This window comes from Calliopsis andreniformis, chromosome 12 (genome assembly GCF_051401765.1).
Source record: "Calliopsis andreniformis isolate RMS-2024a chromosome 12, iyCalAndr_principal, whole genome shotgun sequence".
Taxonomy (NCBI): Eukaryota; Metazoa; Arthropoda; class Insecta; order Hymenoptera; family Andrenidae; genus Calliopsis; species Calliopsis andreniformis.
This window is the reverse complement of record NC_135073.1, coordinates 7,876,777-7,898,782: the sequence shown is the minus strand read 5'-3', so window position 1 is coordinate 7,898,782 and position 22,006 is coordinate 7,876,777. Positions and strand designations below refer to the sequence as shown.

Below are 22,006 nucleotides of genomic sequence, written 5' to 3'. Positions count from 1 at the left end.
CGTTTGTAACATAAACAGCCAATATTTTGTGTGTCGTATCGTCCACAAAGGACTTGCCGATTATACAGCAGAGACGAAAACGAGTTGACGCACGGCACGTTGACACAAGCCTCGTGATTTACACTTTCCGCCGTTTTGTCAACGCTAAACTTCTTTATCTCGAGAGAAGGGGGAGAGAGGGGGGGAGAGAAAGAAAGAAAGAGAGAGAGAGAGAGAGAGAGAGAGAGAGAGAGAGAGAACGAGCGTAAGAGGGAGAGAGAAAGAGAGAACGATCGATAGAGTGAAAGGAAGAGCGAGAGAGAGGGAGAGAGAATAAATGATAGAACGCCGCCAAATGCCGACCCGTAACCCGGATTCATTATTTTTGTAGTTTTTGGGCTTGTAACAGCGAGATAAACGAAAAAAAAAAAAGAATTAGTAGGTCGAAGACGTAAAAGACGCGTTACTCGGATGCTCGAAGCGGCGGTCGACAAAAGTAATCGCGGTGTATAAATTGATAAATAGGAGAGATCGACGAAACACGTGCACACTTGTGAAGATTATATATACAGTATATATAGATATATATATATATAAAGAAAATTAAGAAATGAGAGCGTTGTTAAGAAGGAGAATTAAACAATTAGCTAGTTAGATAGGTATGTTAATAATGAAACGTTACTCGAGGGCGATTCGAAATTCGGCGGCAAGGCGGAAGCAGACCTTCTCGACAGCGTCGACGATTCCGCGTTCCTGGGGAACCTATTGTTAACGAAATATTAAAACAAAGCGCACCTTCGTACAACCACTCGACTATCGTGAACCACGGAACTGACAGATCCACGTGTCTTAATCCACATATTCCCGCCACTGCGAGGACTTCCAATCCCCCCCCTTCGGTTATTATATTTATTATTATCAGACTCTCGAGGCCAAAAAGACAAATCAAGCAACAGAAGTCTTCGCAGACAGTCGATGACCTGTTTCTATTGGTCGACTTTGATCCTTCGCGGCACTTTAGACAGTTGGATATTTTTATAAAAGATCAGCCGCATGCGCCGAGGGGTGTCGATCGATGCTTGACGCGACGATCGTCGATATCGAGGCGAGAGGTGACATAGAACAAGGATGAATTGATCGATAGCAAAAGACAGATCGCGAGGATCGAACGAATGATCGTCAACCGTTGGTCGACTCCAATCAATCGTGTCGGTTCTACCGTGGTTTTTAACTTATACTTTAGATTTTTATATAATACGCATACCATAGAACCAAAGAGGAAATCTCGACTTTAAGACGCTTAAGCAATAAATGATTAAGCTTAGGAGGGAGAGTATAAACAGTTTATCCCTGCGTCTCTCTGCTGTGACACGCTCGCGGGCAGGTATTAGGCTCGCGGGCCACGAACTCGCGACAACGAACGGTGTTATAGAATCGGAGGAAGGAAGGGGCGTGACGAGGGTTTCACGAATCGATCACGGTCTGTCCGACGTCCCGAATTTCGACTTGGCCGATCTCTAATGAAACAGACGAAGCAGGAGGCGAGGAAGCGGTTGGAACGAAGTCGGAACGCTCGTCGGCAACGCTCGAGCGACGGAATGTATTAGGCGTTCGTGATTGAGAGAATGGGTAGAAGGATGACAAATGTAACACAAGCGAGAGACGAGAAAGAAAATTAAACAATTCGTAGATAGACACATTGCACAAACCGCACGAAAGTTAGATTAGATAACGTCGTGTTTCTTCCTCGCGAATACGTAACAGGTCCTACGATCGAGTCACCTGAAAAGGTTGCCTCTACGTCCACCCGTGTATCGTTAACGAATTGACCCACGTTCAAGCTGTTGCCACTTAAGCGAGAAGAGAGGCGAGGGTGTGCCGTTTGAAAATAAAATCGGGAGGTCGGGTATTTAGGCGGAGGCGAGAATCGACGACGGTCTGAAAAGAAGTCTAACGAGGACGGGGTAATCCCATCTGGTTTGCCTATCTATAATCCCCCCTGGCAGTTGGCAACCCGTCTCCTCTCTCACCCCGTACTTCGTCTCTTTCGGTCCGAAGCACGTTCCGAAACTTCGTGCGGTTCTTCGTGCCGCTCGAACCTCTCTGAACCACCCTTTTTGCTATATACACATAGAAACTAGAGAAAGAGAGAGAGAGAGAGAGAGAGAGAGAGAGAGAGAGAGAGAGAGAGAGAAAGAATACGCGTTTGTGTTTGTACGGTGTCTTTCGGTAATGAAACTGTCTCATCATACGGGCGCTGGCGGACAGCCGCGCGAGTTTCGCTGCGACACGATGAAACCCATAGGATTTAGACAAGCGGATCAGAAGGGGACGGTGAAAGGAGGGAAGGAAAGTAACGAACGATAAAAGGGGGGGAACGGATAAGGATAATACGGGGGCAAAGAGGGAGAGAGGAGGATGGGGATAGACAAGTTTGTTATTAATCAAAAGATAGACGGATCGTGCTTTAAACGAATCAAAAGCGTTCAACGGTTTCCCAAATCAAAAGCGCGATGATCAAAGAACGATACAGGGACGTTTGCGAGATGTTGGAAAAACGAGAGATCGGGAACGTGGTAGCGTTTAATGTGAATGTTGGGGGATGGGGGGTGGAGGGGACGGGGGTGGGGGGGAGAATGGGGAGAACGAAATCAAAGAAGCTCGGGACAATGTAGCGTTTAGGGATTATCGGTGAATCTTTGCTAATTTCTGAACGAGGCGTGACGCGTTGATGTGGATATTAAAGGTGTGCCTTCAGTCCATCTTGCGGACCACAAATATATTTCGTGCCATTAGAATTTCCTCGTGAACTGAACTGTTTGGTGGGAGGGTAACGAGGATACATGTTTTGCACGTCTGAAACATACAGCTTCGGTATATAGATTTGGAAACTGACACGTAATTCGATGAATTTCTTTAGTGTCTTCCCTGTGCGAAAAGAATCTTGACAGAATTCGAGGTGAACGTAATAGAAGGTTCGTTAATGTCTGCTGCAAACGTGTAATAGGGGCTTGTTGAACTGTACAAAATTCAGTTGACTTGGTGGTATTGAATGAGGAAGGAAGTTTTAAAGAAAATGAGACGAAAATGAGGAATAATTGAAAATTGAAAATTCAATTGAAAATTCAATTGAAAATTCTTAAAATACAAAATATACTAAACTTGAAAATTCTACAACTACAGTGTAAAAATTATCATACATTTACAGAATACTCAAGAAAATCCACATATACTGCTAAAATTCAATTTCTGAAGGTCTGTTCTATGCTATACTTTTCCCCTTGAATTATGGATGCCCAAGCATTGATTATACTACTAGCTCTCGAGTTTTTCATTCTCTAGACACTTCAGTCAATGCTAGATTGAATTAATTGTTGAAAAAAATAAATAAATCTATTGAATTAATATAGAATTAATAGTCCAAGAAAGTTTTCAACCCATTTTCGTATTAAAACTTAATCCTTTCTGTTTCCTACCACTAAATCGACTTAAATCGCATCTCAGCGTTTCATTTAAAAATTACAACTAAATTTGATGGACTCCCACATTGACATATTTAGCTTTCAATACGCAGCTCCTCACCGACTAATGTCTTCGTTAAATAATTTCAATCATGGTAAGATTTTAAGAGACAAATTCTAAAACAAGCTAATCAAAAATTCCTAGCACGATTAAGAAATTTCCATCATCGTGTACCTAAAGCGTAAGGATTGTGGCCCAAGATATAAATCAACACCAAGCATATTTCATCGTATTTCCGTCAATTGTTTTTATAATTGATAAATACGAGAGAGTCATAAGAGTCGCTTGTCAAACAAACCAAAGAAGAAACATAGCGTAAGAATACAACGAATTAATGAGAAATTCGAGCGTGCACCGCGCGAAACACCGAATTACGTGAATTCGTCTTATCGTCATTGGCAATTTTGGATCCTATCGATTTCCGTTTCGACGACGCAAACGTAATAACGCGCAGCCTAAAGGACGCATCCGTACGAGTCGCGAGGAAGAAACGAAGAAAGGAAGTATAAATAAAATATATACATATACATATAAATACAAAATATATATATATATATATACCTATACCGTGCAGCAGCGACGAGAGCTGTTATTTTGAATCGTCGTAAGCGAGAAAAAGAAAAGAAGGAAAGCGCTGTGCGTGAGATGACTTAGCGTGTAAGGAACGACGTAAGGACATAAGTGAAACAAAACAAAAAAAATATCGTGTACATTATTAGTTAGGCGAACGAAAACAAAAAAAATAAAAGTAAAAATATAGGTTATTTTTCTGAAAAGCAGAACGAGCGGGAGGAGCGGGGAAAATGGACGCGCGTGAATGGGGCCTAAGGATCAGAGCGAGACGTGGCAACGTAGCGTGAAGTATAGCACGAGGATAGGCGTCGTATTGAAAGAAAGTCGATTAAAGGGGCAGATGGGGAAAATCAAATCATCTCGTCTCGTACGCTCTACTCTTACGTCCTGCGTCCGTATAATCACTCCCCTTCCCCTTCTCGACTCGATTCTGCTTTCATTCGGAGAGAAAGCGAGAGAGTGAGTGTATGCGCGAGCGAGAGAGCGAGAGAGAAAGAGTGGTCCATCATTCCTTCAAGGAATCAAAGGGGATCCTCGTCCTGTAAAAAGTATTCAAAAGAAAAAAAGAGAGCATTGAGCATTGCCTCGAGCATTGAGGCGTGTATAGGACTTTAACGATAGTCTCAAGTACCGTTGTCTAGGTTAATAATGAAATCGAAATGGAGCTAGCCAAGTAAGATGGCGCTGCATTCAAAGGGAAACCAAAATGTAGTGTAAAGTGATAAGTAGATAAAGAAATATAATCTAATTAGTAGACGACACGAGATTTTGGAAAGTAACGACGGCGTAGAGGGGAGCAGCGTCGAAAAGGAGAAACGTGTAAAAAGTCTAGGAAGAAAAAAAAAACAGAGAAAATGAGAAAGAACGAGAGAATGCGAGTGAGAGCGTGGGAGGGAGAGAGTGTTATGTCTATTATAAAATGGTAAAATCCATTTATGGTACCTAAGTCGTGTGCGTAAATGCGCCCAATGGGGAACGAAGAGCGACACAATACGAATACACGGTTACACGCATTACGCGTACGCACGCACGCACAAAACACACTCGTACACGTATGTAAATACACGACCGCAAACAAGACACTTCTACACAACGGCGTACGTGTAGAAACGTAGGTGGCGAGGAACTTAAACGACAGCTCCTAGACGTAGCTCGATCTAGTCTAGCTTGGCGATCATTAGGTTAACAAGTAAGAAGAAAAAAACCGTTCACGAAAAAAAAAGAATAGCGCAATAATTGTATCTGCAGTTTACATTCAGCACCTTTACACGAGAGAACATACACGTACACTCGCGCGCACATATACACGCAAAAACGAAGTATATAAAACACATGAGCTGCGGCTGCTGCCTCCGTCCCTAATCTACAAACCCGAAACGAGTCTCCTTAAATTCTGCAACCCGTTCGACGCGACCACGACGCCATTTCGTGGTTCATCTTCAACAAAATGGCGGTTGAATTTGATTGAAAACCGAATTCCTGCCTGTTTTTGCCTTCCTTTTTATTCCTTTTTACACTTGCTGGCATCTTAGACTCTTTCATTATTTTTCTCCCCCCTTCTCCTTCGTTCTAATTTCTGATTGTCCCTCTGTCTTTCTATACCGAAGACCGAATCGCTCTACAGATGACTTTTTACGCGAAGAGGATCCCTCTCGCGAAGATCTACCAAATACGATAGCCGACAATCATTAAAGAAACATACATTTAGAGGCGTGTACGCGTTCCTTTTACTAAGGATTAATTAAAATAATTAACGAAGTTCCGGTATGCTTTCACGGGATATTGTGTAAACGGTGGCTAGAGGGAGTTCGGTGTCGGTGTTGAAGGATATAGGGAGCAAAACTCCAATCAAACGGCTAAGTCGCGATAATCGTTTCGACTTGACCGCGTTCCGCGCTTGCTTCTCACGAGTATACAACGAAATACCGTTTTAATGTGTCAAAACGTTGCACACACGCGGAAGCATATATAAACATATCATTGCGCTGTTTAGCAAAACCTACGACTGCCTCTTGGAGGCTGTAAAATAGGGGCAACAGATGTAAAGTTACTAAATATATTTAGCTGCATAAATTGAAGTAACGTTTAGCGAGTTTCTGTTCTCGCCGGAAGTAAAATTAGTGAAATTGAGATTTACGAAATAGAGTTAAGAGATTCGAGAGAATTATGGGTACCTTTTTCATCGTTTCTTTTTTCTTATATTTAATTTTACGAAAGCGATTTTATCAGATAGAAATTTTTCTACATATTTTCCATATGTTTGGAGTTCGACGTAGTCTGTGACCTAATTGTTTCACAGTTATCGTAGAGAAGGAGAACGAATTTGGAGCAGAATTTATCCTTTAACGCAGTTTGTCGAGTGTTCCTCCGACTACGCGCAGGGACATAACTGCGCCCATCTATCTTACCGTCCTATAAAATAATATTATTTAAGAATGATTGTATTTGTTTAAGGACTCTAAAGTGAATATACGCCGAAGTGGACGCCGCGGCGGTGATTAAACGTTGTACATATATATAGTGTTGCTTCGCGATTCTAGAGAAAATTTTAGAGCAATATCGTGTAGGGGATCGTAGTACATTAGTCGTTTAAAGTATTTAACCATCGTGTACAAATGAAATTACGTGCTTGTACAAAGGAGGCAAATTGGCAAATGAAATCGAGCACTTTACTGCTCGTGCTTATTGAATGTTATTAAAAACTAACGTTGTTCTAAAACAATGGCAAGCATAACCAGGTTTTAAAAACGACCAAAAGCATCGTGAAAATTGTTGCACACGAAAATCCTACTAATTATTTGGCAATAGTTAAGATAGAGTCACTGAATAAATAGACAGAGCCCTGTAATGGTTTTAGTAATGATCGTTAATGGAGGGATCTAGGACTAGGCTGATGACACAGCGCGAAGGATTGCTCTGCTTATTTTCTGTCCAAGTATACGCGATGTAATCAGAGAAATGGTACAAACATGATAAAAGTATTTCGAATAGTACTTGTAAATCGCTCGACGCGGGCATCCCTGAATCGATACTGAACGCCAGCAAGCATCAGTTCTCGATCCTCTTAGGAGTTACTCGCCTGAATTCGTCGTTGTTAAAAGCGTCAACCAGACGCCTACGCAGTAGGTAGGAGAGCAGCAGCCAAGTTCTACTTTGGTATCTTGGAAAATACCAAAGCGCCGCTAAAATTGTTTAACACGTTGAGCGCGGCGCCGATTTTGCTATCCTTTTTGTTCAGGCGGCAGCGAGCACTTGGCGGCCACTGCTCGTCCCTAGGGAGGGTGCCGCCTTCGACGTGTTAATATTAACACGCGAATGTTTAACGAAAAACAAACATGGCGATGCATATAGTGAATGAAGAAAGCAAACAAGTAGCAACCATAAGAGTAGTCACCGAACATACCTTAAACCTAAGCATATGTATATGATCATATATTATATTACAAGAAAGACTATAAAAGAAAAAAACAATTAACACGCGCAACTATATGTGTATACATACATACATATATATGTATATATACACACACAAAACACGTATGATTACACGAACAAGAAACAACACAAAATATGTATATTATATATACATAAACAAACATAAATGTGTAAGATGATAACATTAGCCGATAACTAGAGAATGTATCGAGTATAAGCATAGTCACGTGACAGGAGCGGTCGGAGACGCGAGACCTGTTGACGCGAGCTCCGCGATGTACTGTGTTAAATACCCTTAGCCATTAAGAAATTTTCGAAACCAGTGTAACAGATGTCAGAAGAATGTTGTGGCTAGCCTGCCGGACCCCCTGAGCCCACCCCCTACCCCGAAAAAAAGCAGGAACAATCCACTCGCCGCGTGATGTAAATGGACCGTAGCAAAACAGAAAGAAAAGAGCAAAGTAATTTCAAAAAAAAGACAGTACGGTTACAAACGTTTAAAAACGAGAGAAAGGCGAAGAATGAAACCAAAGGTTAACAGAAAATCAGAGTTTCTCGACGAAGAAAGAATCTGAAAAAATAATCTCGTCCGGTTCATATAGAGATCACGACGCTCCTTCATTGTTTCGTAGCTTTTCGTACGATACGAGGCACGCGTTGTATGGGCCCTCCACGGGTCCACTCTACCCTCCCGTACCCTCAGTCCCCACCCCAGCCCCCTGGCGCGGTACACGGCATATCACTTACGACCGTACGCTAAGGAGTAAGGTGCCTTTTTTCACTTCATTGTGTGTATGTATTTCGGGGACAAACGAAACGAGATATTCGGAACCGAGAACGAGTGGCTGAGAGAACGAAACTGGGAAACTTCGGGCAACGTGAAAATATTTCTGTATCGGTAATCCACGTCGCGACGATGCTCGAGTAGAAGTCGCCGATTCGTCGCGGCGCATCATTTTGTCGAAATTTGACGGGAATACTGGAGACAGCGTCGACTGTTCGAACGATTAGGGAACGAGATTTGGAGTATTGTGTAACCGTGGCTTGAGAGGCCCGCGGGGTCCCATGGCAGCCTCGTCGCAGACATTTAGCGCAGGCACCTGCGCGGAGAGTTAGAGGGACAGCGGTCAAACCTTGTATAATGTACATGTAATTTTTAATGCCACGCGACAGAGACGACGGTGCGCGATATCAGGTGCGCGTGCGCGCGAACACACCACACGTATACACGTATATGCATAATACACACACGTATACAGGACACATGCAGAGGTATAGGCATACACGTACGCGGAGGGTTGAAGAGAAGTGGAAATTGGGGGATGACAACAGACGTACACTATCGTACACATGGATCACGAGTGACATTTACCTAGGAAATAGATGCACACGTGCACGTGCACATAGAGAGTGTGTGTGTGTGTGAGAGAGAAAGAGAGAGGAAGAGAGAAAAAGTGAGAGAGAGAAAGAGAGAGAGAGAGAGAGAGAAAGTGAGAGAGTGAGAGAGTGAGTGGAAAAAGGGAGTATGAGGACAGATACCTCCAAAAGACAATTCTCACGCGATAGAACGATGGAGAACGCGAGTCGCCCTAGGACGTGCGTGAAAAAAAGTGTATGATATTATATATATATATAACATAACATATAAAATATATTATAAATAATGATGAATATAAATAAAAAATATATATATATATATAAATACTATGAGAAAAGTAAACAAAGTATAAATACGAAGGAAGTATATAAACGAGAATATAGGATAAAACACGCTTAGGCTTAAGAATATAAAATATTATTATGATGATGTATGGTTGGTTTATAATGTAAAATATATTATAGAAAATGTATTTCGTTGCTTTGATTACCATCCCGTCCTAAGTAAAAGACATTCCTCATGGGGAAAAATGAAATTAAAATTATTATTTTTTGAATGTAATATTTCCTCGCTACAAGATTGTTATATTCACTTGAATTTATTATAAACCTGATAAATTTTGTTGTACAAAAAAATTACCATCACGTGAATTGGTAGGTACACGAAGCCCTCGCTATGAACTCGTTGACAAAAAGCTGTGAACTTACAACATAGATACATTTCTTGAACTACAATAAACGAAGCATTTACAAAATTCAGTATTTTTTAAGAAAAGATTAATGAGTCATTTCAGTGATATCTGGAATATTAACATGACTATATTGAGACATTACTTAACTTTTAACATAACATCTTCCCAAAGCTTCAACACTTTCGGAAGTATAAAAGAAGACATTGAGACGTCAACTACGAGAATCCACGCAAGAATAGCGTAATCTACACGCTCATCAGACTACACAGTTAAGTATAAGTATAGTGACTAAGCAATTTAGTCTCTAGAGACTAAGAACGAAATTATATCTTAAATCAAATTTACGATTTTATTTTCTTCACTCACCTGGCTAACGTTATGAACTTTTCGTTATTGAGATACGTAGCGATTGTGAATATACCATAAAATATTACCGTTTGATGTAGATCTGAAATAAGTAGACGCAACAAGCTTATTCGGACACTAAGTAAGTGTATTGCAGATTAGAAGTAGGTTATATTATGTACGACACGAACAATCGCTGTGGCTAGAAGATTAACGATATAGCTGTGGTATAAGTTTTGTCTGACATTATCAAGCCATATCATCCTAGGGAATGCTGAGCACAGTTTACTGTTTTCTTTTTACGTATCTCGACAATTGAGATCTCTTTCAAGGAAGAATTAACTGTCGCTAGTAAAGGTTGTATTTATGTGAACCTGAAATTAGTACGACTATAGACGTAGAAAGGATATTGCGATAGCATGACTGCCATAAATTCGACTGTCCTTCTGAATCACTAATATTTCATTCTTTATTAGGGAACATGCTTATCTAATGTGAAATAATTCTGTACTTTATTTTAATGTACGACATTATTGTACATCTCATTTTAATGAGCAGTTAGGATGACATGAATTCCTGCCATCAGTTAACAGGAATATGATAAGTCTGGATTAATTTTTCAGATTTTATTTTGCTTTATCTTATTTACTGAATCTATTTTATTTAGAATAGTTAGTTCACTCGAGGTATTTTTAATTGTGTTTAAATTATTCTGTAGATTCAATTAGATGCATATTAAAATTGATCTGCTAGACCGTGAAGCGCCTGGAAAGTAGATTCATCCGCGCATAGACAGACACAATTTTGATAATCACCTTAGATTTAGATCATCGAATAAAAATTAGTGTGCATATGGAGGACTTTGCAATTTATGTTTGGAAGACTGATTTTGATTAATGTTCCTCTTCCAAAGGTGAAAAATTGAAATTCCATTTCATGGTGGGTATGATAAGTTTTTCCCTATCTTTCCCTTACCTGTGCATATTTTTAGCTTTATACCAATCGATAGCAGATAAAGTGAAATGGATATTGAAAAAATACTGCATGTATCTAAAAAACTATTCTTAAATAAAATTCATAAAAGATTTGTTACAGGAATTTCAAACTAATTCACAACTATTAACTAGGTATAATTAGCTTCAAAGTATTTCCAGATCCCACAATTCTTAAACACGAACTATTTTCCAGCCCCTCTTACAAAATACCCAAACACATGCTCACTGTTTAATATTTCTGACATGTTTCATCGCAACGTCTATTCGGTAAGTACTATTAAACAGAATTCTGAATGCCAAGTAAAATGACACGCACTGCACTCAAACGTTAATTAAAATAAAATCATCCCCATGTTACGTTCGCTATTACAATCCTATTCAGATGCATTAGACACGTGAATTGCATCGCGATTTTACTTTCGCTCGAGGATCACATTTCGAAATGAGAATGAAGCACCAGTACGGTCGAATCATCAACGAAGTAAGAGCAGTATAATTAGTGTCAGTAAAGTCAGATCAGTTAGAAATGATATACTGATATTTGATGGTATGGTAGGTCCTTTGCTAAAGTCAGAGGCAGTCAGAAAATCTGACAAGGACACCTATCACTTTTTTTCTCCTTTTACGTGAACGCTATTCTACACTGTTTTACACTATACACTAGACTTCACTACAGTATTCTACATTATGCTACAATATTTCACACATTGTTAAACACAATATTGGCATTACTATTTTCAAGGTTCAATGGCGTTGCAATATTGTTTTAAATGCATTTCCACTGCAGCGCAACAAAGTTCAACCTATATTCTAGAAGTCAATATTGATGCACATAAAATTAACCCTTAAGGTGCAGCTCCACTGAGGCAACAACAAGTAACATTTTGTTGCCGTTCCATATTTCTTGAAATAATTGCCGCTGGTGGTCATAACTTCATGTTTCTGTTATTGGTAACAATATCATCGCTTGTTGCTTGTCTCCATCTAGTACGATTTTCATTCGCAATACAAACAAATGTTTCTTCAGTCTGTACGCTTTATTGCCCGATTTTGTAGCCGCTGGAATGAACGCGGTTTATACAGAGGTATATCTATGGACAATTTGTAGGCAACAAATGTAACCTACAAAACCCAAATATTCCTTAGATTGTGTTGCTCCAGTGTAGACAAAAAGTTTCCATAAGTTACAGTTGGTTGGAAACCTTTTGGAACATACACTAACAAGAAGCGACAAAACGTTACTCGCTGTTGCCTCAGTAGAGTCGCCATTTTTAGGTCGTCCAAAATTGGATTTGCAACTTTGTTGCATTTTTGGGAGGAGCATTTGTAACAATGTAGTGTAGAATAATGTAGCGTAGATTCTATAGCAATGTGTATAGCGTATAGTAATGTAGTATATAATGACGAGTAATGTAGAATATTTTACAATTATGTAATCTGTATACATACAGTGTGGTTTTGTATCTCATGTAGAACAGTATAGGACATTCTATAGAATAGCGTACAGTAGTGTTACGTGTAACGTGGGGCAGTATAGAAGAGTAGGTCAGTCTAGAACAGTGTAAAGTAGACTTATGAGTAATAAAGACTCGAACAAATGGTATGTACATTGTAATGCGTGTGCTCACGCGTGACGACGTGAAGAGAGGAAAAGCACGAGAAGTGTCCTTCACCGTACTATATACCTGGTTGCCTCCGACTTCAGTGAAATCAACAAACGTAACAAAAGAATGCATCAAAAGGAAAAATTTACTGTTGCGAAGTAAAAACGAGAGGCTACTAGTGGAAGCACTACAAAGTTCTTCCATATCTCTTTCGCTCAATCAATCAAATGTCTGCTCCTATTAAGCAAGACATTGTCATTCCTTATATGGCCTGGTGGAAAGGGAAAAATGTGTGTAGGTTCTCACTGTTAGACAGTATCGAAAATGGGTGGAGAGGTGGTAATATCAACCATCACCCTGCATCATCTCGAAATTGGGAACTGAACGAATAAATCGCCAACGAACGGACGTTAAATCGTTGACCCGTTGTATGCGAGAGTTGCTGCCAAGAGAAGGAAATATATCCTCCAAGAGTTCACGTGTATAAACCCGTTTATCCGTAGACAAGCACGAGAATTGGAGAAGGATATAGGTACGCTTAACACTAGAACTACCAACTACCAATATGTATGTACTTCTGTTATTCTGTATATTTTTAACTACCTACAAGAAGTGATATAAAGACCTTTGATACTTAAGTACAGTGATTATTGAGAAGTACTTATTTAAATATCAGTAATGCAAAACACTTTGTATGTATAAAATAAATATAGATTTTATGAATTTTATATTCTACTTGTCGTATTGATAGGTTCTGATTCTCTTTGGGGATATCCCTAACTCTATTTGAAAAGTACTCATTAAAATGAATCAAATAATACTTCTACCCTTTTACGTTGAAAATCAAATGAAGTCGCCTTCAGAAATGGACTTATGGATCGCAATTCCAAAGTTGCTGACAAACGAAATCAGTAGGAAATCTATATCTACGTGAAAAGGTTTCGGAGGTAGATAGACTTGAGTGGTTCGTCAACGATATTTTTTTAAGGCCAACCCACTGAATGTATTTTTTGCTAATCATTACAGGAACGCTTTGGTAGATAACGAATCGATTAAAGAAGATGGAATTTTTAAGTAGGAGAAAACTTTCAGTAGTAGAAAGTTTTTATCAGAGTAAAAAATCGTAGGAACTAATTGAATTTTAATTTTCTAATTTGAACGAAAAATTTGCAGAGGTTCTCGTTAAAATTTCAGTTGGAAGTAGAGAGTGTTGATCTAAATTTCATAGTATCACGTCTACATAGCTCAATTATTTAGCATACGTGCTTTTAAGCTTAGTGACAGCTGTAATTACGTTTTCCTTGAGTCAAGACATTGACATAATCTTGACGTGACAGTAGCATTACCTTAACTGAACCCTGTCTGAACATTTAGCATCTCTTGCACTCTAAATTTCAAATTATAATGGTGTTAAACATGTCGGCAACATTCTTAACACATTAAAATTATATTAGGATAATAAAATGCTAAATGTGACAAAGATATTAATACTACTAAAATTATATCTTCAAAAATGTATGAAATTCTGTAACATTATTAATAAAATGTCATAAATTTTATAATGCATTTAAGAACCTGGTGATGCCAACAAACATTTCATTATCATTAATAATAATAATGATTCATTATAATCGTTAAAGTATTGATAAAATAATGCGCAAGATATTACCAAATAGTAATTAACAATACTCATCCACAATACAGAGACTACATTTCAAATGTCCAATAATCATACAGAATTACACAATATTTCTAATCTAGAAAGAATCTTTACGATAATGGAACTACGACGCGTAAATCGCTTAGAAGACACGAATTCCTTGTACCACTTACTATTATTCACAATCTTCTTGCACACGATCGCCACGATAATTAACTCCGATTGACATTCTCTATACAAACGTTGCCTACTTGACGTATCAAGGTATATTACGAAATGTAAATTGCAGATCATCGTGATAGTCGATGTACATGAACATTTAATCTGATCAACACTCTACTCCGTTTATTCTAATCAAAAGTATGCTATCTTCTTTAAGGCCCTACTAGGCCCAGGGATATTCCAGGCCCTTAAATGAGTAGCACACAATCATAGATCTTAAAGAAAGTATCACATCGTATGCAATATAAAATAGCATATAACTAAAAAATTAAGGTTTTTCAGACATAGATGCATATGAACTTCTTCCATTGCCTTCATGTCTAGAATCTCCAAAAATGTCCCACATGTTTGGAAACACGCTGTATATCACCATACCCGCCTTGCGAAAGGGCTGGATCCTTTCTCCAACGCCCCATCGAATTTGAACAAAATAAAAACGAATGGGGAGAACAACGGCCAAAAACTATTTCCAGTGGCGAAGGAAATCGGAAGAAGAAACTTATTCCATTTACGATCCCGCCGTCGGTCGTTTCCCCGATAACATTCCCCCGCGTCTTCGCGTATTTTCCGAAATGATAACATTTGTACTTGGAAGCGAGCAACTTGTACAAACTGTAGACGCGCGTAAAGCGCGCGGCTGAACCGCGCGCAAATACAAATTGTTATGCGGATATATACCCATGGGGGCGTGTGTTCACGAATACAGGTAAACAACGGGGTCTGTACATATTGAATGCCCAACGGACGGTTGGGGCGTACAAGAGAATAGCATAGTATAAAGCATAAACTACAATTAGCGGTAATCCGCGTGACACGGGCATGGCACCCTTTGCGCATATTAAAGCATTAGCTGCCGAGTCATACGAGCGGGCCGTACATCATTTCGGGACGTGCCCACGTCTGCCGGTAAAATCGTTAAATTTACGAAGAAACACGACTGGTCCGATACGTACTGACTGAATATTAGAGGTGGAACACGGTATAACGTGACGGTATGCGTGCAAGTGCCCAGCCGTTTTCACGAACGCGCCGCCAGTGCGTCGATATCGGTACGCGACTCGAATGTGTGCTTTCCAGGGGGCCTGACGACACAGGGGAAACCCAGTTACCGAGATAAATTACAAATGAAATTCGATGGGAAAGCTTTTTCGGTATGTATGCCGCGAAACAGGGGGTAATTGGTAATTTCGGTTCTGTGATCCTGTTGTGTGATCAACGGAGGATTAACTCGTTCACGTAGGAGACACTAACGTGGATAGCGTTCGATATTTGTCTCGCAGCATTTGACGCTTCTTATGATTAAGAAATTTGTTACGTTGGGCCATAGTATGAAGTACAACGATGTTCCTGTAAACTGTGACGTAAAAGGGCGGGGAAAAAGAAAAAGAATAGATGGGAGGTCGTTCTATATTTTCATCGACTTTGACGTATTTAATCCTTCGAGAACGACGTCTGTGTAATGTTCGAAATCCTATTTTTTATCGTCGTTAAATGCGTGTACACATGTACTTTACCACTGCTCTGTTTTAAAGAACTTAGAAAATGCAAAGTTTGTAATGATAAAATTATCATTTTCATTTGCAGAGCACATGTAGATGAAAATGCTGTGTCTGTTAAGGATGAATATTTTTAACGCATGCAGCATTACGAATTTTTCATCTTTTAAGACTTTTTAATACCTTGTAACAGTCCTTAACACCTTTTAACATCCATTGATACCTACACTGATGTGAAAATGTTGTGTTTGTTAAATATCAGTATTTACACATAGGTACAGTATCAACTTTATCAAGCTTTAAGACCTCTTACCACTTTTCAACAGCCCTTAATATCTATAATACCTCTTAATACTTTTTAACATCCACTAGTAACAACACTCAGGTGAAAATGCTGCATTCGTTGAAGATCAGTATTTTTAGCACATGTCCTGTCATCAACTTTACTTTACCTATTAATACATTACTTCAAATCACATTAAATCAGGTAGATTTAAAATGTTTAAAATTTCGGAATAGATAGAATTTCGAATTTTTCATTACAATAAATATTTATACTTCTTCCAATCCCATTCTTTATTTCAGAACTAATTTCAAACATTTCAAATTTCAAATTGTTAAAATTAATTAAAAAACAACCTTTCTGTATTTCTCTAGTGATATTGTATGTACTGAAGCTATAAAATAGATATTTATAAAACTACAAAGAAATAAAAAAATGTTTGCAAAACCCGTGATAAACCTTAATTAACTCCCAGCCCAATATTGCAGTAACTATTTTCATGGTAATATAATATTTTCGCTATATCTTGCAACAGCTACATTTTTATCTGAAGTAATTTAATTAGCATTTGCTGCTAGCAGAAAGCCTCGTGGCAGAAGATACTACCGTAAAAACTGGACGGGCTTTCAGCTGAAGTTATCAATCCTCTTTATACAGTTCGAACCAGGCGGACTTCCTTAAGCCCATTCAAACATTTAAAGTGGTTTAGTCAATGTATTTCTTTGTCAACGTAACTCAATTTCTCGGGGCACTTGTCCACAATACAGGCGAAGTTTTTGCAAAGCTGAAACTCGTCGGTGGCCTAAGATAACCGGACGGAGGAGGGTATTCTAATTTCTTCGTTTTCAATTAACAGAAAAGTCCTGAACAACAGCTTCAAACGAAGCAAATGTGGTTGGCAGAATTGGCCTCATCGGTCACCAGGGAAGCGTAGAACAGCGTAGTTCCCTCTACCATTCTCATTTGCGGTTATCGGTCCACTGCTATTTCGCTATCCCCGCAGCTCCTTTCGTCCCTTACACCTTCATATATTTCATTCTAACAAGTACAGCTGTATAGCATGTCTTATCGAACTCCTCTAGAACTTAGCATGATTTATTGCTAGCTTAACTGCAACGCAATACTTTTCTATTTCCTGTCTGAATGTTATTGGGTTTGAATTATAATATAGGATTAGCATTAAGTTCTTAACTGGTTACAGAAACTTATTAAAAACTTATTAATCACACTCGCGAAAAGCAAATAATTTGAGCTAAAACTTGCATCAACTAAAAAGTTCCTTGTAACACATTCGAGACCAGTATATTTTGCCAACAGACCTTTCGGCATAAATATGGCTCATATGTTGTGTCATTGGCTAATGAAGAGAGCTAACCTTTGACCCAATGGGTGGGTCATTGGACTCGAATGTATTACCAATTCCAATTCCAATTCCTAATGTTAACGCGTTCAAGACGCGGATAAGATCTACTGTGATAATTATGACTCGAAATATGAACCTCTCAAAAGTCTAACCCTGTTATTTGTAAAATTTATTAACTTCATCGCGTGATTAGTGACTTTTTTAGATCTCCAGATGAATCTTAAATTATGATAAGTACCTAATAAGTTTTTTTAATTATGCTATAGGACTACAAATATAGGACTCTTCAGCCACAAAACATATTTCACTAAATAATTTTTACAAATCATAAATTTAACTAAATAAAATTCTAATAATAATTTAGTAAATAATGAAATCCTTCTAATAAACAAATAGATAAATTTTTGCATGATATTGTCAAAAAATTTTACTTATAAACTATTGCAGATCATAGAATATTTTCGAATACTTTTTATACGTGCTTGAAAGTCTATTGTGTGAGAAAATATTTACGAAATGTATACATACATATATGCACATGCAAACATGAGACACAAAATGGTGCGCTGCAACGAAATGGACGTGTAAAGCCACGGATTTTTTAGGATCATCATTCACTTGCGCTACTTTGTGGATTTATATCGCTGCCTTCATCTAAAGTTACTATCGCAAAACTTTACGCAAATCTAGATTTATTACGTGCGGGTGACCTCTCAGGAATTTCTGTCGTGCTTCGCAGCAACAGATGCCCAGTGTTTAAAGAGCTACTTTCAGAAGTTTGCGCAAGAACATTTGTCCATTTCAAAAGGCTCGTACATTGCAACAATTATTACACATTGTGCTATTATTAATTAAATGAAATAAATGGGGAAAAAACCTTATTCTCATCTTAAACGTTTCTAGAGTACATCTGCTTAGAATATGTGAATATAGTTTTCGAAGAATAAATTGACAATTCTTTTTGAATGGTCCTACTTGATTTTAATTTATTTTTGTAACAAGTATAACATTTTGCGGCAAGATAGCATTTATGATAACTTTCACTTTAATACTACTTATGAAAAGAGACAAATATGAATAATTATGTTTAATTTACTTGCTACTTGTTCTTTATCAATACATGTGTATTATTCAAAGTATTTTCTATCGCATTTCCTTATTGCACTAAACAGAAGAAGTAGAAGTAAGTTAAGTAGTTAATACTGTACTGTATGAATTAATGCAGAACTAATTGTAGTCTAAATTAAGGTGTGTGTTTTATTTAAAAGGAAGTAATTGTATGGAAAACGAAAATTTCATTGAAATAAAAAGATAGAAACGAAATAAATTAATTCATTTTACGTTAAGTATTTACAAGCTTATTAAGAAAACAGTATAATCAAATAATAATATTTTTTACCTTTATCTTTAAATATTGCCATCTAAAATTTTTAAAAATCCCGCCATCTAGTAATAGTTACCACGAGAAACTTACTAGTTCCTAGGAATTTCACGACGTTTTCCCCTACGTTCGAACTAGTTACACTAACAGAGAACTATGACACTGTTGGTAATACTGATTTCACCGAAAAATCTAGTAAATAACTAAACATATTTGATAACCGATATACAATTACAGTTTTGCAATGTGATATCGGTGTTGAATTATGTTTGCAATGTTTAATTTGAAAGCAAATATTCTACTATAAAAAATGCCATGACAATGCTGCATAAAGTAAATGTATGCTTGTTACTTTGTGGGATATAAAATTGCTGTACCTAAACAGAAGTGCGACGAAGATGCAATACTTAACCTCATAAGTTGTAGAGGTTATGTTGCAAAGTAAAGAAGTTTCTGTTGAATTGACGGGTTTTTAAATAAATTTGTTCTTCACAATAGAATTAGAAAAATGGCGTATTTAACGAGGAAAGAAATAGATGAGATGAAACCGCAAATCGAAAAGGCGGTTCACAAATTCCTTGGTTTTGGGGAACCTGCTATCGTTACCACGGCTGTCAATTGTATCACTTCTGGCTACGATAAACGTAAAACAGCAGGTTAGTAATAGTATAAAACAAGATTAATTCATTAATCATTTTTTTTTATATTATAATTATAGATATGATTGTTTTGAAATACAATAATATAGTATTATTTGTACATACTAGCAAGCATATAAAGTGTAACTTTGTACATTAATTTATTAAGAAAAATGAATCCCTTCATTCCATAGTTATTGCTATAATATAAAGTACACATTCGAAACTTTCTCATATAAAATTAATGTAGCATCAAATATAGTACTAAATATTTTCTTGTCTGTTATAGATAAATTGTCTGCATTACTAGAAGACAAAAAGGCAAGCAAGTTAACTGAAAAAATATTTGCAATATACGATGATGCTAAAGCAGCACAAAAAAGTAAAAAGAGAAACCATGTGGAAGATAAAGACAAGGATAAAGATGCTAAGAAACCTAGGTTTAGAGACGATGACATAAAAAATGAAAAAACTACTGAAGCACAATTATCTGCAGATAAGGTATTGAGTTTGCACATGTAAATATTTATATATGGATATATAATTATCCTGTTTGTACTCATAATAATTTATTTTATGTAGATACGACAAATGATGGCTAATGCCCAAAGAGAGATCGAGGAAAGGAAAAGGGCACTAAAAGCTATAAAACAGGAAGAGGTAACACCTGTAAAACCACTACTTAAAACACGGGATTCGTTACCTACAGTAGGAAGCATGTATAACCAAGGCTTATTAAGCAAAACAGATTCAGACAAAGCACGAAAACTTGCTGCTTTACAAGCTCAAATTAGAAGTAAACTAAGTTCAGGATTACTGGGTAACGTCAGTGTTCCTGACAAACCAACTCCATTGATCTTGGATGAGTCTGGAAGAACTGTGGACATAACAGGCAAGGAAGTGCAGCTGACCCAAGTGGTGCCAACGCTGAAAGCTAATATTCGAGCAAAGAAACGAGAGGAGTTCAAGGCGCAGTTACAAGAGTCCAAAGGCCCAGAAGAAATTCAAGACACTCACTTTTTCGATACCAGAATAGGTGTTAAACCAGCGGTGCGTGGTAAACGTACATTAAAGTTCCATGAGCCAGGAAAGTTTCAACAGTTAGCGGAAAGAATTCGTATGAAGGCTCAGCTAGAAAAGTTACAGAATGAAATTAGTCAAATTGCTAGGAAAACTGGTATAAGCTCGGCTACTAAACTAGCGCTTATAGCGCCGAAAACAGAAGCTCTTAGCGAAGATGTGCCTAATGTAGAGTGGTGGGACTCAGTCATTTTAACAGGTGGATATCCGAATGAAGATGAACAAACGGCAATTAAAAATTCTACGATTACTAATTTAGTAGAACATCCCACGCAAATGAGACCACCTAGTACGTATTTCTCTATATATAATGCGTGAATTTCTTATATATAAGTACTAAACTTCAGTTAAGACTTTCTTTTTATTATTTCAGCTGACCCATTGAAACCCATTTATATGCCTGTATTCTTAACAAAGAAAGAACGCAAAAAATTACGCAGACAAAATAGGCGAGAAGCATGGAAGGAAGAACAAGAAAAAATTCGATTGGGTCTTGAACCTCCGCCAGAACCAAAATTGCGAATTTCAAATCTCATGAGAGTATTAGGTACAGAAGCGGTACAGGATCCTACGAAAATAGAAGCTCACGTTCGACAACAAATGGCTAAGAGATTAAAGGCACACGAGGATGCTAATGCAGCTCGAAGGCTCACGGCAGATCAACGACGTGAAAAGAAAGCAAGGAAACTTAAGGAGGATACTACGCTTGGGGTACATGTAGCTGTTTATAGGTTAGTTACAAAAATTATTGTCGTTAGTGTCGTTTGTAAACTTATTTCATATAATGTTTAATATTGTCTTTACAGAATACGCGAGCTGTTAAATAATGCTTCAAAGAAGTTTAAAGTGGAAACGAATGCGAAACAGCTGTATCTCACAGGCTGTGTAATGCTTTTCCGAGATTGCAATGTTGTTGTTGTAGAAGGAGGAGCAAAACAATTAAGTAAATACAAACAATTAATGATGCATCGCATCAAATGGGAAGAAGACATAATAAAAGATAACGACGGCAACGATGTGCCGAACAAGTGTGTTCTTGTATGGGAAGGTACCAGTAAAACACGTCATTTTGGTGAAATCAAGTTTAAAGTTTGTCCTATCGAGAAAATGGCTCGAGAGCACTTTAAAAAGCACCAAGTCGAACATTATTGGGATTTAGCTTATAGCGGGGCGGTTCTTGATAACACAGACGATATTCGCTCTTAGAACTGATTTCCGTAAATTAAGCAATAAACATTAACATGCTAATGCGAGGATGCGATTATAGATTATTTCAATACAATTTAAATAAATAATTACTATGAGAAAAGAGAATAGTGGAAGATCAAAAAATGTACACAGTGGCACACGGAGCGAAAATA

At 37.8% G+C, this 22,006-nt stretch overlaps 1 protein-coding gene across 1 annotated transcript; it reads left to right on the top strand.

The window, feature by feature from the left end:
- The first annotated feature begins 19,164 nt into the window (after positions 1 to 19,164).
- On the top strand, positions 19,165 to 21,901 carry Prp3 (pre-mRNA processing factor 3). The gene is made up of 5 exons (XM_076389084.1): positions 19,165 to 19,583; positions 19,855 to 20,066; positions 20,148 to 20,934; positions 21,019 to 21,376; positions 21,452 to 21,901. Exons 1-5 carry the CDS (start codon positions 19,436 to 19,438, stop codon positions 21,849 to 21,851), a joined length of 1,905 nt encoding a protein of 634 aa, XP_076245199.1. The 5' UTR covers positions 19,165 to 19,435; the 3' UTR covers positions 21,852 to 21,901.
- The last annotated feature ends 105 nt before the right edge of the window (positions 21,902 to 22,006 follow it).